This window comes from Mixophyes fleayi, chromosome 7 (assembly GCF_038048845.1).
Source record: "Mixophyes fleayi isolate aMixFle1 chromosome 7, aMixFle1.hap1, whole genome shotgun sequence".
Classification (NCBI taxonomy): domain Eukaryota; kingdom Metazoa; phylum Chordata; class Amphibia; order Anura; family Limnodynastidae; genus Mixophyes; species Mixophyes fleayi.
The window spans coordinates 6,297,157-6,313,568 of NC_134408.1; the positions used below are offsets into that span (position 1 = coordinate 6,297,157).

General features: G+C 39.3%; 1 protein-coding gene across 1 annotated transcript in view; it reads right to left on the minus strand.

Annotated features, from left to right (window-relative positions):
• LOC142098427 (transmembrane protease serine 9-like) overlaps positions 1–16,412 on the minus strand; it is a 44,583-nt gene that overhangs the window by 23,647 nt on the left and 4,524 nt on the right. Inside the window, exons 3-5 of the mRNA XM_075181275.1 lie at positions 10,480–10,754; positions 6,727–6,896; positions 1,401–1,598 (exon numbers count right to left, since the gene is read on the minus strand). Of these exons, the coding sequence (XP_075037376.1) occupies positions 1,401–1,598; positions 6,727–6,896; positions 10,480–10,754 (643 nt within the window). The remainder of the gene's footprint in view (positions 1–1,400; positions 1,599–6,726; positions 6,897–10,479; positions 10,755–16,412) is intronic.

Sequence of the window (16,412 nt, forward strand, 5' to 3'; positions counted from 1 at the left end):
TTTATGCAAATGGAAGTCAACATTAATATAAAGTGTTTTAAACCAGTGCGATGAGCGCTCAAATCAGCATAGACAGATAGACACAGATTTTATAAATGTTCAGAGAAAATTAAGGAAAGAAAATTAGTCCTACTCTTGTAAAAATGAAAGCTCCCCATAGGATAAGATCTAATTGCAAAATTAACCAGATGGTTTATTAAATCTTAAATTAACTAATGAGAGTAATGATGCTCAAATTAGAGTTCAGTAGTAGAAAATATTAAATCATCAATATGGGGTTCTGTTCAGCTAAATCTCAGCACCAAATTTGAAATTTGCATACACACTTATATAAATTACCATTGATAAGTCAGGACTGAGTGGGATGGATGTGTTGACTATCTTTTGTGCTACATAGCTGCTTAGACCTTCAGTTGCATAGACTGTATGTGTGTATTCTAGTGATCACACATATCTGTGAATTAGCAGCTCCACCATTGTGTGAGTGACAGCAATCTCACTTATTGATAGTGCTGAATCTGCTATGACCTATTTGTATCCACATAAGTGTCACTATCACTTCTTGCTGAATCATGGATACTTTCAATGTGACTCAGTCATATAACAAGACTAAATGACTGACATTCTGGCAGCACTGTGGCTTAGTGGTTAGCACTTCTGCCTCACAACACTGGAGTCATGAGTTCGATTCCCAACCATGGCCTTATCTGTGTGGAGTTTGTATGCTCTCCCCTTTTTTGCTTGGGTTTCATCCCGGCGCTCCGGTTTCCTCCCACATTCCACAAACATACTAGTAGGTTAATTGGCTGCTATCAAATTGACCCTAGTCTCTCTGTCTGTGTGTGTGTTAGGAAACTTAGATTATAAGCTCCTATGGGGCAGGGACTGATGAGAGTGAGTTCTCTGTACAGCGCTGCGGAATTAGTAGCGCTATATAAATAGCTGATGATGATGATTCTGTCACTGCCATAACTACATATTTGCTAATCAAGTTAATGATGTTTCGAAAGACATGTTTCAAATGTTCACGCACAAAAGAGAAATCTGGGCCGAGTTTATGTTTATCATAAAAGACTCATTGTATATACATTGTATTTTTTGTTTCTATGTATAACTTGAATCAGAAGCACAGTTACACAACATACTGCCATAACACTGATTTCACACTATGTAACACACTACTGTACTGAATCTGATCCTGAATAACAACAATGTATCACTAGCGAATATTGAATATGAACACATTTAATGACACGCTAACATATTGTTGTATGCTAACTAATTGCTTGATATGAAGTTTGTGGTTATAACAGACTTAGGATGATGATAACAAGGATCAGAGTCCACAGATCTTGACACAGGAGTTTGACACTTCCATTGGTGCTGTCACCACCACAAACTCTGGTTGGCTGAGGAATATTTGTCACATTTGTGAACCTCATCTCTGGTATATATGATTGTATCCATGTCTGGTAGGCTGTAGTCAGCGTGTACACTCCAGGGCGGTTTGGAAGAGCACAACCTTGCCTCCAGCTTACAATGCCGACCTGGTACCATGCACCCTGCACGTTGCAAACCAAAGGTCCCCCCGAGTCTCCCTATAACAACAGAGAAAAATTTTGAACAACTATGAGGTCGACTTTAAAACAAAAATATTGTCAATTATGTACAACTTTTGTAAATAGATCTGTGTTTATTATATGGTAACACGTATCACTAACATTTATTGGCTATATATAAATGACTAGATGTACAGTACAGTATTCATGAGAGGAAGAGGATATAACAGGTAATGTAGCCAACGCCTATTAGACCTGTCTGTGGACAGATTTGGACTTTACTGCGGGGTCAAGAAAGAATTGTAAAACAACATAACCAGTGAACCGCACTGGGGCACCGCATCAGTTAGGCGCACAAATAGTGATGGTTTAACATGGCCGCTGGTGTAGGTTCAGCTACAGGACCCTTTTCGTAATAATTGCATGAGGGGAGCAGCACACTTCTTTTTTTGCTGTTGTTTGTTTTAGGGGGATGCGACTGCACTTTTAAGGAGATGAACGAGAAGCATATTGTCCATTGTGATGACTGAGTTAGTGAAACACTTCATTTAATGATCAGTTTTTTGTGCACACTGAGCGTGACCTTTACAGCAGCAAATATACACCAGTCATCTGCAGCTGAGGAGTCAATGAGAAGCCTCAGGGCTGACACATCATGCTCTTGTGTGACTGTTCTGGGACCAAGTAACCCAGCGTTTGGCAGAAACTGGAGGGTTTGATAGCCATTCATGTTATTACTTATGTATTTTTTTGCAATGGAGTAAGGGGGAGAAAGGGAATTTTTGTCCACACCTGGGCCCCCCAATTTCTAACTCTGCAACTCTCTAAAACATCTGTCACTTCATACACCTATATATGATTTTACATGGCTGGATCATTGCTTAATGTCTGCATGTGTGACCTTCATCATTTTGTTTCTAGATTCTTTTTCCATTCTTAATTGTTTATTGAACTCAAATATATATAATATGCATATCCATTAAAAACATACACATTTCATGGGGGTAAATGTATGAAGCTCGTATTTCTGCAAGTTGCCGGAAATCGGCGACTATGCGGGGGAAATTTATTGCGGCAAGCTTGCCATTACAAGCCATCGCCGCTTTAAATTTTCCCCCGCAAAGTCGCCGATTTCCGGCGACTTGCAGAAATCAGAGCTTCATACATTTACCCCATGGTGTTATTATAAAACAAAAGAAAAGGAGAAAAAGGAAAAATAAAAGAACGATAAAACAATACAGTCCAGATATATCAAACTTGTATCAAAATTCCATTTACAACTTATACTAATATTATTATTATTATAAATTTTCTTTGTAATTGTCAAATATCAGTGCTCCAACGTGACCCCCCATCTAACTACATATCTATAGGCAAATAATTTAGAACTTTACATTTATACCAGTCTGTAGTGCTAAAACATTCGTAAAATTGGATTATGATTTCCTCCGGAAGCGAGTTTATATAGCTCACCCATATATGAAATATATTAAATATTTTTTTCACCTGTTTCTCTTTAGATAGATGCTTCAATCCAATTCATTTTAAGTACATATGCCAGCTTATCTTTGAATAACTTTAAAGAAGGAGGTTGAGATTACAACCAGAATTGTAGAATACATTTTCTTGCAACTGCTGAATTAATAAGAACCAATTCCTTAACCCCTTTTGTATATTTAATAGATTTATCTAAGATCCCCAGCACCTCCCATTCAGGAGATAGAGATACATCATTTGCTAACTCTTCCATCGCATATTCTTTTATTTAAATCCAAAATAATTTTATATATATATATATATATATATATATACATATATATATATATATACATGTTAACCCGTGCATGATACTCATGCATTCTAGTCAAATCAAGCTACTTAAGGTGTTAAAAAGGTTCTTGTCATGCATTTGGGCCTAGCCCAGGCCTCCTCAGGGGAAGAGCGTTACTTCCCGACGCAAGCGCCCTTTTTTAACGTGGTTTTGTCCACATGTCACCACCTCATCATTTTTCTCCATCACCTCATCCTTCATCTTCATCGCCACATCCTTCATCAAGCTACTTAAGGTGTTAAAAACTCCCCACTGTCACCCCCGGCAACCACCAACCACTCCCAACTGTCACTTCTCCTTCAAGAAATATATAGGTCAGTGTATAACTCTGCCCAGCAGGTGGCGCTGCAGCTTGGTTTTTTTTTTTTCACACACGCCACTAGGCATTTATATAGTAGATATATATACAGTCCCATAAACAGTGAAACAGAGAAACCTCAGATTTATTACATTTTAAACAGTTTAAATTCTTACTAATTCCTATATTATGGGATCTTTTTAGAGATAAGTAAACCCTATAAAAAGTTTAAAAAACATTTCACAATATGTGTTTGCCCTTAAAGTGCAATTAGAATATATAAAGGTCTCTAGAATAGTAGAGAGATATAAATGTGGAAAGTGAACCAGTCATTTAGACATACCCGTATCTCTATTGGTGTTATAATGCGGTATACACAAAGTTGTATAATATTTTGATAAAGCCGTATTTGGGAATTTTTGATTCATCAGTGCCGAATCAAAAGTTTCTAGGTTCTAAGCATGTTGCATTTTATTTTCAGTTAGTCAGTTTTATATAGAGCATGCACATTTCACACATAGTACTATACACATATTGGTCATTCATATCTTCCATGATCAACGGGTCTTATTTTTTCTGTTTGCATCAAGAGAGGCAAAGCAACTCATCCAAGGTCACAGGAAGCTGACAGAGGTACAGGAACCAGCAAGGGGGAAATAAAATTGGGATAAAATGTACATTTTCTGATGCCGATGCGTACATCTGCAAAAATGCTCCAGTGTGTTCAGAACTGTCGTTGATCTGTGTTGCACGATGCCAATGACTGTGGTTTGCATAAATCTGCATTTTTAATTGGGAGTAACTCAGTGGATTAAGAAGTTTTTAGCTTAATGCGGGCATGTCATTTATAGGAGTGGGTAAATAATGCTGGAAATAAACTAATAAACTAATAGATCCATGAGCAGTTATAACTTTCTATGGTGTTAATAGTCACATTGAGGGGCATGTATGCATTAATTGTAACATAACAATTGTGTAATTTCTTCTCCTACAATATCATAGTTTTTCTGTGGAATATTCTCAAAGCAAAAACATAATTACATAATTATCATTATTTATTTTATTGATTTGTAATGCGCCATGGGGCTCCACCTCAGCCTACGATCTGGTGAAAAGGGCACAGGTAAGAGAAGAGGAGTGAGTGTGGCTCACAGTGGATATTGGGACAGTTGTAAGGGTACATTAGAGTGAGTTGATTTGGTGGGAGCAGGATAAGCTCTAACAAAGAGATGGATTTTCACACTACCATTAAAGGCTGGGAGAGAGGCTGATCGAGGTAGGTGGCTAGCATTGACAAGAGAAGTCTTGTAGGCGGTAATGAATGGTGGTTATGAGAAAAGAGGCAAGGCACAGTCGAGAGACAAATTTAAGAGGGAGTAAGAGAAAGTATTTGGAAGAGAGGTTTTAGATATGTGAAGGGGTTGTGTTGTTGAGTACTTTGTAATGAGGTTGGGAAATTTGAATTGGATTCTGGAGGATGTGTGGAACCAGTTTAGGGATTTGTAGAGCAGTACAGCAGATGTGGAGCAGCGAGAAAGGAATACCAGTCATGCTGCAGCATTTACAATGCGTTGAACAGGTACAGATGGATGAGGGGAATGCAGAAAGTAATAGTAGTTGAGACAGGAGATGAGAAAATGTATAAGATCTTAGGTTACCTGTGGTAAGAAAATTATATATTCTAACAATATCTTGAAGATGGAGGTGACATGTCTGAGAGATACAGGATGTGTGGAATAAAAAAGAGGACAAAGTCAAGTGTGACACCAAAGCAGTGGACATGGGAGACTGAGAAAGTTGTGATCTTGTTGATGGTGAGGAGGATTTGAGTTCAGGCAGTGACTTTAGTGTAAGGGAAGATAATAAGCTGTGCACTGGACATGTTGAGCTTTGGATAGTGTTGAGACATGCATGTGGAAATTGCAGAGAACCAGTTGGATTATTTATATATTTGGGTGTTATTAGTGTACTGGAAGTTGAGCACATTAGTTCATGTATGAAGAGGCGTGCAATGCAAAAGGCAAAGGATCAAGAACAGAGCATTGTGGATCCCCAAAAGATAGTGGGAGAGAAATGTAGGATGTGCCAGAGGTGGACACCCAGAACGAGGATTTTCCCAATATATACTGACAGGTAGAAAGCAGGGGAGAGTCTTCGACAACATGTCTGCTTGCATGTAACAACATCATATTAGTTATAGAGAGCAGAACAGGGATGGTCCATTGGATGCTTTGGGGGACCCAGCAGATTGATAAGTAGAACTCAAGATTATGCCCGGAAAGTATTAAAATCTAAATTTGCAAACCTGTATCTATTTTTGCAGTTTCCTAGGTGGTCTCAAAGTGAATAACTGTATCAAGGTCATTTCTACATTGAAATTGCAACTCTGAAACTCTGACTAAAGGAAATCACAATGTTCATGTTTTGCAATAAAATCGATTACAAAGTGCAGAAGATGGCTTTATGTGTCAAGAGACATGTTCTGTATTCACATCTAAAATCACATGTGATAGGCCCTGTTCTGTTAGTTGCAATTGGCCATGCCACATGCTTATTGAGAATTACTGCTGTGGCTGTTTTCGGGCCTGGCAATGAGGAGGGCCCAGTAATGCTACTCTATCTACTCTTCTGAGCATAGGCTGGGAGCCGCACATACTGTGACCCAAAACCGAAAGCCCAAACAGGACATAACTGTGCATGTACCAGCCTCTAGACATGCTGAGAAGTGTGGAGTGAAGACCTCTGGAGCGAGTGGATCAGCCTCACCCCCCAAATCTGACTAGGACACAAAGTGCCATGCTAGTAATTGTAGATCCAAAACAAAACCACGCAGCAAAACTCGATTTTTCACACAAGGTTTTTCCGTGTTGTTTAGCTTAAAAAAAATTCCAGTGAGTAAAATGAGAGCAAAAGGTGTCACCTGTTTATATGTTTCCTTAAAATATTTATGACTTTTAATATTTAGCAAAATGAAAGAATTGGTACAATATGTTAAAAACGTGACACAGTTTAATTTTTCACACAGATCTGTGAATTACCTGACATGAATCCATTGTTCCATCTCGGTAGCCGGAACATATCTGATCTTTCTGGACAATGGTGGTGCTGGTACTGACGGCAGAACTTACGTGGTACATCACGTCACATGTAGCAGAATCAATTAGGGGGGTCATTACTTCCTGGAGGTTTTGGGGGTATTGTAGGTTAGCTGTGAATTATCAGGAAATGTTACTGTAAAACTGAAGTTTCACAATATACTGCAACATAAAAAAAATGAATGAACTCTTTAGCAGAGGGCTGGCAAGGGGGCAGGAGGGCTATTGTCACCTGGGCATCTCTTGTATTTCAGATTAAGGCCGGTCCCCTCAGAAAGTCCTTCATTGCTGAAGTGCACCTGAACTAAGCAGCACACAACCACTTCATATATTAACAATCAGGGGAGGGCTGGCAAATTTTAGCCTGGGGAGCAAGACTCCTATTAGGAACATTTAAAGTAATAAAAATGCAGGTCACCCAGTGACCCAGACCAAGGTATCCCACTATGGGACCTGACCGGGTTGCAGATGCCCCCCTGCCCCCAGCCCAGTCTGCCCCTGGTAACAATATAGTTCTTTCCTTTGTCTTACTAGCTCATACAAGCAATCACACAGCAGATTTCCATACCAGGCTTCATTAAAGGGCATGTGTAAAACCATAATTATTCTTCAGGACAATACAACTATCAATTCATCATTCATTATATACACATCAGTGTCTTCCAGATGTCTATCTGCTCCTGCTTTCTCTAAAGAGTCTTGGTTTTTGCAACCGGAAATCTTTAAAGAATATGGATAAGTATTTCTGGACTTTTTAACTTAAACAGTCAGATGAGACCTAATACTGAAATTTCCATCATGAAAGCTCTTCATGCCATTGATTTTCAATACCACTGATGGAGGACAAATCAAAGGTAAGACAATGGTTGGAGAGGAGCACTACTATTACAGCTGAATTTTTTTGATTATTACTATTAAAATTAATCGTGCCTCTCTGTCCAACTACTGACCAATTTTTCTCATTTGCTTCCAAAGGACTAGAGTTGCTTGACTGTAGCCAAATTCAGAGCTACACTCACTTCCACACTGACTCGCTGCAATTGAGTTTCCGTTCCCTTCTTTCCACCATGACTGCCCTCACTAAAGTCACCAACAATCTCCTCTCTAGCAAGTCTAAGAATCACTTCTCTATACTCATTCTCTTCACCTTTGCAGCTACTGTCAACACTATTAACCACCCTTTTCCTCCTACACACCATTCCCTCTATTGACCTTCACAGGTCTGTTCTCTCCTGGTTCACATCCTACCTTTCCAACTGCTATTTCCCTGTTTCTACATCCAACTACTCCTCCTCTCCACTCCACCAGACCATTGGTTTCCCATAAAGATCAATCCTCGGTTCTCTGCTCTTCTTATTGGACAACTCTTCCTTTAGTGAACTAACCAACTCCTTCAGTCTACTGAACCTCAAGCTGCGGAGTTCTACTTATTCGCAATCAGCCCCACAGCTGGGTAACTTGAAAATCAGGGACAACTCCACACGTTCACCCCCACTACAGAAAAGTGCTGAACTATAAAATGGGGGCTAAATGTCTAGGTTTATATTTACTGTACAGTAATTTTCATATAAACAGGGTCTATGGTTATATTGACAAATCTATATCTATAGCGTGTTTAAATGCGTCAGATAATGCAATTATCTATGCAAGGCAGGGGCGAACGCAGGATTTAGAAGGGGGGGTTTCCGCCCCCCCAAAAAAAAAAAAAAAAAAAATATTGCGAGATGGAACTGCTGCACATGCGCAGCAGCTCCATTTCGGTGAGTCTGAATTCTACAGCAGCCGCGGCAGTGCTGTATTATACTACAATACAGCACTGCTGCGGACGATTCTTTGACAGCGCCGCGGCTGCTGTACAGTACCGTTGGTGAGCGGAGGGGAGGAGTTTCTGGAGAACCATTAACCCCCCCTGTGTGCGCCACTGCAAGGGTTAACGATTTACTTTGACAGATTCGTCTGGGGACGCAGAGTTCCAGTACAAGAAAACTGTTACTTGTATTGTGAATGTAAATTTTTTCAAATGTGAATGGTTTAATAATGACATTATCTTGTTAAGAAATTGTTACAATATCTGTGAATTTTCCAAATTTATATCAGGGACCCTCCGTCTGAATAAAGTGAAGCTATCTTGGAAGATACTGTTGTCATCTTTATTTTTGTAACCCTCCTTAGCTCTCTGGTGTTAAGAGAATCCAAAGAATCGGACCTGTGAAGAGAATCGCCTTCGCCTGGTAAGGTGCGAATTCACCTCCTTACAACGCAAAGCGTTTCCCGGGGTATTACACACTTTATTATACTGTTTTTGTCTTTTTATAATTTAAACTTTCCTGTTTCTAGCACTAAACCATGGTCAGAAATACTTCCCAATAAATCATTTGAGTATGAGAAAGTTTAGAAAATTTGCGTAGCCCTTTAATTACAACAAAGCAAAAGACCCAGCTGTCTCCTGTATACTGAGGGATGCTCTCTATGGGTCCAATACGGTGTCTGATGCAAGTTGGGTGGAAATGATGTTTAAATATGCTGCCCATAAAAATAGCGCATTGACGCTCATATACCGAGCTGGAGACATCTCTAAGTGTTTCCAGCTGTGCACATGTAACATGTACAACAAGTTTGCATCAGACAAACATACATACACATACAAATGCACAAAGCCAGGTCAGAAGAACAAGAAAGTTTGTTAACATTTGTTTTTATAGCAAAAAACACATTCACTATTTGGCTTGATATAATATAGCAAATATAAAATTCCTTCTTATGTGCAAATGAAAGCAGAAAAGCACAAAATTCTATATTATATGCACAGTCAAAGGACATGCACAGTGCAAATTTTTATATTTTATACCACCTAAATGGCATAACGCTTTATCAGGCCCTATGTTTATAGCATCAGTACGGTCACAGGAAAAGACCTCTGACATGGCCTCCTACCACAGTGGGCCTGATTCATTGAGGAAAGCAAAGCAAAAAAATTAGTAACTTTGCACCCTGGCAAAACCATATTGCATTGGAGGGGGAGGTAAATTTAAAATGTGAGGACAGATTTATAGTTGGGGTAGGACATGTCCTAGATCAACTTTAAATTTCAGTGTAAAAATAAAGCTATCAAGTATTTGTGTGCTACATGAAAAAACAGCCAGTATTTTACTTATGTGCAAAATAATAAACTAATTTACACCCCTTGAATTGTAACATGGTTTGTCCCGGAGAAAACTTACTCATTTTTTTACCCTATTTTCCTTAATGAGTCAAGCCCAATATCTTTAATTGTACGCCACAAATTAATTTCCTGTATGTTGGCACTGTACCTGCCCCTTTGATAAAGCAAGCTACAGATTTTCTTCACAATTAGTTACATGTATAAACATGCACACACAGCTAACATATGTGCACATGAGTTACTGAACCAGACCAGAGTTTATTCATGATTATACTCACTACCATGTCCATCTGTGTTTTTACTATGTTTTATTTCTGGGTATAATGATTTTGTCTTTCTGACAGACCTGGCATATGGCGTGTACGTGTGGCAACCGTACCGCTAAGAAATGTAATTATTCACTCACAACAATTTAATTTATACATTGATTCCATTTTAATGCTGTCTTCACAGTCTACTATATTAATCCCCAGGGCTAAGAAAGATAAACTGACATAAAATAAAAGATAAGTCTCCTTCCAATGAGCACTCACCTCCAGCGGATGAAATTTTCCCCCAGCCGGTTACCCAGCATTCCATGCCACAGGGGAAGGTGACTGAGGCAGAGGGCAGACAGATCGGCATTATGTAGTCGGTGTAGGTGACAGGACTGTTTAGCTTTACCAGAGCGATGTCACCTCTGCTTTTGACCCCTGTATATAAGGTATTTTTAATAATACTCACAACATAAACTATGTTCGTGTGAGTGTTTTGCACAGCCAGCTGGTATGTCCCCAGTTTCACAGTATAATCAAGTGGATTGGAAGAACTGTGAAAAGCAGAGACAATATTTTAAAAACAACTTATGCATGAAAACACCATGTATGAGCCATTGATTCAGACATGTGATGGGATAAATAGGTGACAGAGACTTGCAGCAGCTTTACAATCTCAACCTTTGCTGACTGGTGGCCGCCATGATGCTTCCTATAGAAGTGGGCGGTACAGTGCTGTATATACTAAGTGCAAAGAGAACCTCACAGCACATGAAATGTCCAATATGTCATGTTTATAGTGCGATATAATACTGAGAATCAAGAATCATACTTTGATATTTTGCAATTTTTTATTGTACAAACATAGTGAAAAGTTAATGTTAATGATAAAATTTAATAATAAATCATTAAGATGAGAGGAATCTAGGTAACATTTTGCGTGAACTGAGTTTTGCATCAGGACAGGTCGTTTAACAGAGCTGCCAAGTTCCAGTGATAATACTTTAGTTCTACTGTTGCATCACCAATCGGCAGTAGATTTGTAAATTTGCTTTCCATAAATTTGTTGGTCTATAAATAGAGCTGGGGTTGGTGGCGGTCAATTTCTTCTGCTGCGCGGTGCAGTTGGGGACGGATCTGAATCTGTTATGGCAAAGTGTTGCAGAAGATGTGGAAAGAGGCAAATTATTCTCAGAATAGTTTCAAATATATCTCTCCGGGGGAGCGGCCTAATAGCCATATTGAGTGGATGTCTTTTTCTGTGTCCCACAGCTGAATACGTAAATCTGCCCACATCAGGGAATTCCCTGTCCCAAATCTACCTGACTTTATAATATTGGTGCCCTAGACAGAAGACAACACTTTTAATTTCTTTCTGATTAACTAGCACAAGTTTTGACTTAAATTATACACATGTCCCAAATACAGTACTATTAATCTCTATTAAGCGTTGCTCTAATTATTTCTGCTACAAATGATCTGATTCCACCTTGCGGAATCCAGGAGTATAACATTTATCTAAACTAAATGAGTGGAAATAATAATTACAGTTTTCTATGGCAGCTCCTATGACAGTCGTTCTTTCTCTAACATCTTTTATGGCCTAAATACGTCCTTGAATTATTAAATATGATTTTTTAACACAACCAAATTGGGGACTCTATTCAGCGTTTATCATCCTGAAATATTAGCTAATGTAGAAGCAATGGTTTACATTCTCATCTTTTGTATTGGGAGAAGTAAGAAGCACTAAAAGGAAACGGGGAAATCAAGTGAAGTTTTGCCTCAATCCAGAAATCAGCAATACCTCTCCTCTTCTATGGTAGTGCCTCCACCAATCATGCGAACATTACCCAATAACTTTCCACAGCATTTACCCAGGAGTGGTGAGATGGCTAATTCAAAGGGAAATGGGTCTAAGAGATAAAAGTAATTTATATGAGATACTTTCCCACAACTGTTCACGGACGACCAAACAAGATTTCTCAGACCTTGAGAGAAGTGTCAGGAAAACTGTTAAACCAGTTAGTTCAACACAGCAGATGGACACCTCCCAGGTTGCCAATACACTTACAGTCTTAGAGGAGCAAAAATAAGTTTCTGAGAAACTCCAGGCGAGATTCCATGACACTATATCTCTGCATGTGCAAGAACTTAGAGCCATAAAGTGTCACCTAAAGGACATGGACAATAGGAGTTTACACAATAACTTAAGAATGAGGGGGATTTCTGAAGACATCCAGGGACAAGGTATTATTGATGCCTTAACAAAAATATTTAACTACATTTTGGAGATTGATGCTGACAATGTGGTAATCTTTCATCTGGCAGATAGTACACTTTATCAAGAGGTCTGCAATGGAAACAGGATTCAATTATTTATGGATCTGCCCTGGAATAAACGCCAGGAGCAGGATTAATTCCTCATGATGTTAACACATATCCTTAAGTGACGTAACATAAAGTTCCAGTGGGGCTTTCTGCTGAGAATACAAGCCTCTCACAATGGAAAGAAAGTACAGAGAGCAGAAGATCTTGAGTTTTGCAAGTCCCTTGGGATTCAGAAAGTTTCTTTGAAAGACCGGCAACAAGTAGGAGCTAGCCTATATCCTCCCCTGCTGCCCACTACAGAGAAATGGCTCAAAGAAATAGACAGGGCTCTAAATTATTACGTACAGAGGGAAATGCAGAACCTACCCTACTGAAAAGGAGAATTCTTCTAAAACTATGTTAGATTCACACCCCTTTTGCTAACGCCTTACTGGCCTTTACACAAATAGTTACAGGACTTTCTGGGTTTACCCTCATTCTCCCTCTCAATTCCGTCATTGCGAAGCAATAATTCAGACACGAGATTGAGCGTCATGAAGATAGTGAATGGTGTCATTACGACATTCAGCAAATACAGACTTGATAAAAGACTGACTGGCAACAATGCAGCGGCTGGATTATGTCCAACCAATCCTAAAAAACATTATACAGCCGCCGGGTCCTCGCATTGCCCCCTTAATAGCAGTAATGTAACTGTCGCCCTTTGAATTGACATCAATGCCAGTGTTGGTATGTATTCTTGCCTGCATTGTTGCCAGTCAGTCTTTTACATCAACTGCTGAAATTACGACATGCAGCAAATAGAAGTATTTGCTGCATGTCATTATTACAGCATTCGCTATCTTCATGTCAGTCAATCTCCTGTCGGACTTAATTGAGTTACAAAAATGACTACCACCGATCCCAATTGGGTAATTCCACTTGTTCAACAACCAGACCTTGTAGCATTCTGCATCCGGTATGATCTCATAGAGGATGCTTCACCTATTTAATGTTGCAATTTATTAATATATTGTTTGAGATTACCTGCTTGTTTTGCTTTCCACTACCCACCTTTCCTTGCCCTACTGCCCCATACCTTCCCTCCAGACCAACCTAGCGTTCATTGCTCTTTAGGTACCTATGAGGCAGAGTTGCTTGCTTTCTCCCCTAATATTTGAAAGAAGTCCCTGGTGTGAGAGTATAAAACAATTAATAGTTATTAAGATGTACAAATATATATGTGAAATACCTTAAAACTATACTTCAGATGCAGGACTACGCCTTGAAGAAAAACAAGTGTTTCCTATGGAACAGACAATAGCAGGATGCCAGACTGAAGGAAACAGCCGGGAGGAAAACCACATAGTACTGAACAAAGGATGTTGCCTTATATGTATTATTGTTGCAAAGAAATATTTGCTGAGCTAAAGAGATTTCCTTATATGTACTTGTTAACCAGTTAATGCTGGACCCTAGGTATAAATAAAGGGCCAGTCTGAAAAGACCCTCAGAGCTGATTTTGAAACTGCAACATCTTGTTTGTGTTTCACCTTCTTCCTCTCCTGTCGACAGAATTATGCTAATAGGAAATCAGGTTATCAGAGATCGATAATGAGGGCACCATGCCTTGTTACCCCGACATTGGTGAATATTATCAGAACAAAGAGTGATATCAGTGGGGTCTGGGTTGGGGAGAGGGACCACAATCTTGACTTGTTTGCAGATGATCTCTTCACTACAATAGCTAACCCAGTGGTCTCTCTTCTCAACCTGATAAAGGAATTTCAAAGATTTGACTATTTATCGAATTCCAAAATCAGTTTTACGAAATCGGTGGCACTGTACATCTCAATGCCTGAGGACATCATCAAATGGCTCCAATTAGCATTCCAATTTAAATGGCATCCCACATGTTACCTAGGTGTTACCTTAACCAAGGATATTAATAATCTATACAGCCTAAATTTCCCACCTCTGCTGGCCAACTTCAAAATCCAGAACTGCCTAACCATTAGAATCTCCTGGCAGGGGAGAATAAATACAATGAAGATAAATACAATGAAGATGAACATTATGCCCAAGATCCTGTAACTTTTCCAGTCTCTCCCAGTTCATGTATCCCATTTTTAGGGAGTTTCAGAAGGCTGTCGGGAACTTTGTGAGGAGGTGCAAAAAACAAGACTCACATATGAGCCTATTTTAGTTAGAAGCAAACTAAAAGGAGGTCTCCAAGTTCCTAGCTTCATTGCCTACTACATCTCTGCCATACTCATATGCATAGTGGACATGTCCCAGGAAAGAGCATTAAACATGGACCCTAAATGAAGAACAGCCTTTACATGCTCCTGCCTATGGCCTAAGATTTCTAAACTTCAGGAGCCTACACTCCTTGGCTTACCTCCAAACATCTCAGTGAATGGTCTCTTCTCGAGCCCATCAGAATTGACCAACTGGTGGATGCACGAGGAGTTGTCTTTTGCTGATATTAAAAATGCCCTTAATTGGAAATTCTGGACATATCTCCTGCATAGGCGCCACTATGAGAAATAGTAATAACCACACAGTCCATAGAGAGTTGACTCCATTTGATGCCTTTTGCTCCTTTAAAGTCACCTCTAGGCACTTTATGTCTAAATACCTAAAAATCTCTAAACATCAAAAAAATGTGTATGGAGGAAAATGTGTATGTGTATTCCTCTCTTCCCAAATATTCTTTGGCCCGGAATAGAGAACTGGAACTAAACCAAGATGAGGAACATTGGTATCAGATCTTTGTTCATACAAGCATACATTCTATCCTTGTTCTGGAGACAGCTTAAATAATCACCAGATGGTATAGATGTTGAAGTGAAGAAAATGATACCAGGTTTCCCAGACCTATGTTACGAATGTAACCAGGCTTCCAATTCTTCACAATACATCTGGTGGCGCTGTTCCAAATTAGAGGGCATTGGCATGATATTAGATGCATTTCTGAAAAAAATAGACATGCAAACTTCCTTCACTACTCAGTTTAGGCCCTTGAGCCTAGTGCAGATGCTCATTTCTAAATTAAAAATATAATTAATAAAACACTTCATGAACTGTCATCCTTGTACGTGGAGGTCTACATCCCCTCGGACAGTATCTCAGTGGTTAAAAAAATTGAGCACTATATGGCCATGGAAGTCTCTGAACCTTAGCTGTGGACAGATACTCAGGGGCATATTCAATTAGGATACACGCCTGTGATTAAGCACGGCTGCACGTGTAAAGTGTCACGGTGTGGGAACTGTGGATGAAATAAGCACTCCATAAAAGAGTTCCAGTCTAGCCATGTATTGTCCCAACACTGCCACACAGTTCAGCGGCAGCATAATGAAATGGAGGGGACATGGGCATCACACATAGCTAGGCTGTGGCCAACAGAGTGTATTGGGCCCTCTTGTGTGAGAAACTGGATTTCATCCAGGGTTCTCACAGCATTGAGAAGGCCTCACACTAAAGTGAAGTGAGGTTGGTAATCACTTTAAAAAATAATTCAGATTGGATGTCTTGAATCATGATACTGATTCTGTGATCCATTGCATCTGGTGAGAGACAAGAGGAATTCAACTTTGCATTATGTACCAGTAATTCTCACTGGGGCTCTTGCCCATTAAGTCACATCACTTGGATTTTAGGTGGATAAAACACAGGGATGATTTTCGATGGGTCATGCACTGTCGACCATCTGGTACCAGGTAACCAAAATGCACAAAAATATACCATGAAAAATTAGCTTTTTTTTGTAACTTTTTATAAAGAGAAGAAGTTCTCAGAATTTCACTCCAGATGAGGTCTATTTCAGAGTTCAAATTATTGCCACTGATATAATTTCTAATTATCTATGCATAATAAGAAAACACAGCTGCTGCTGT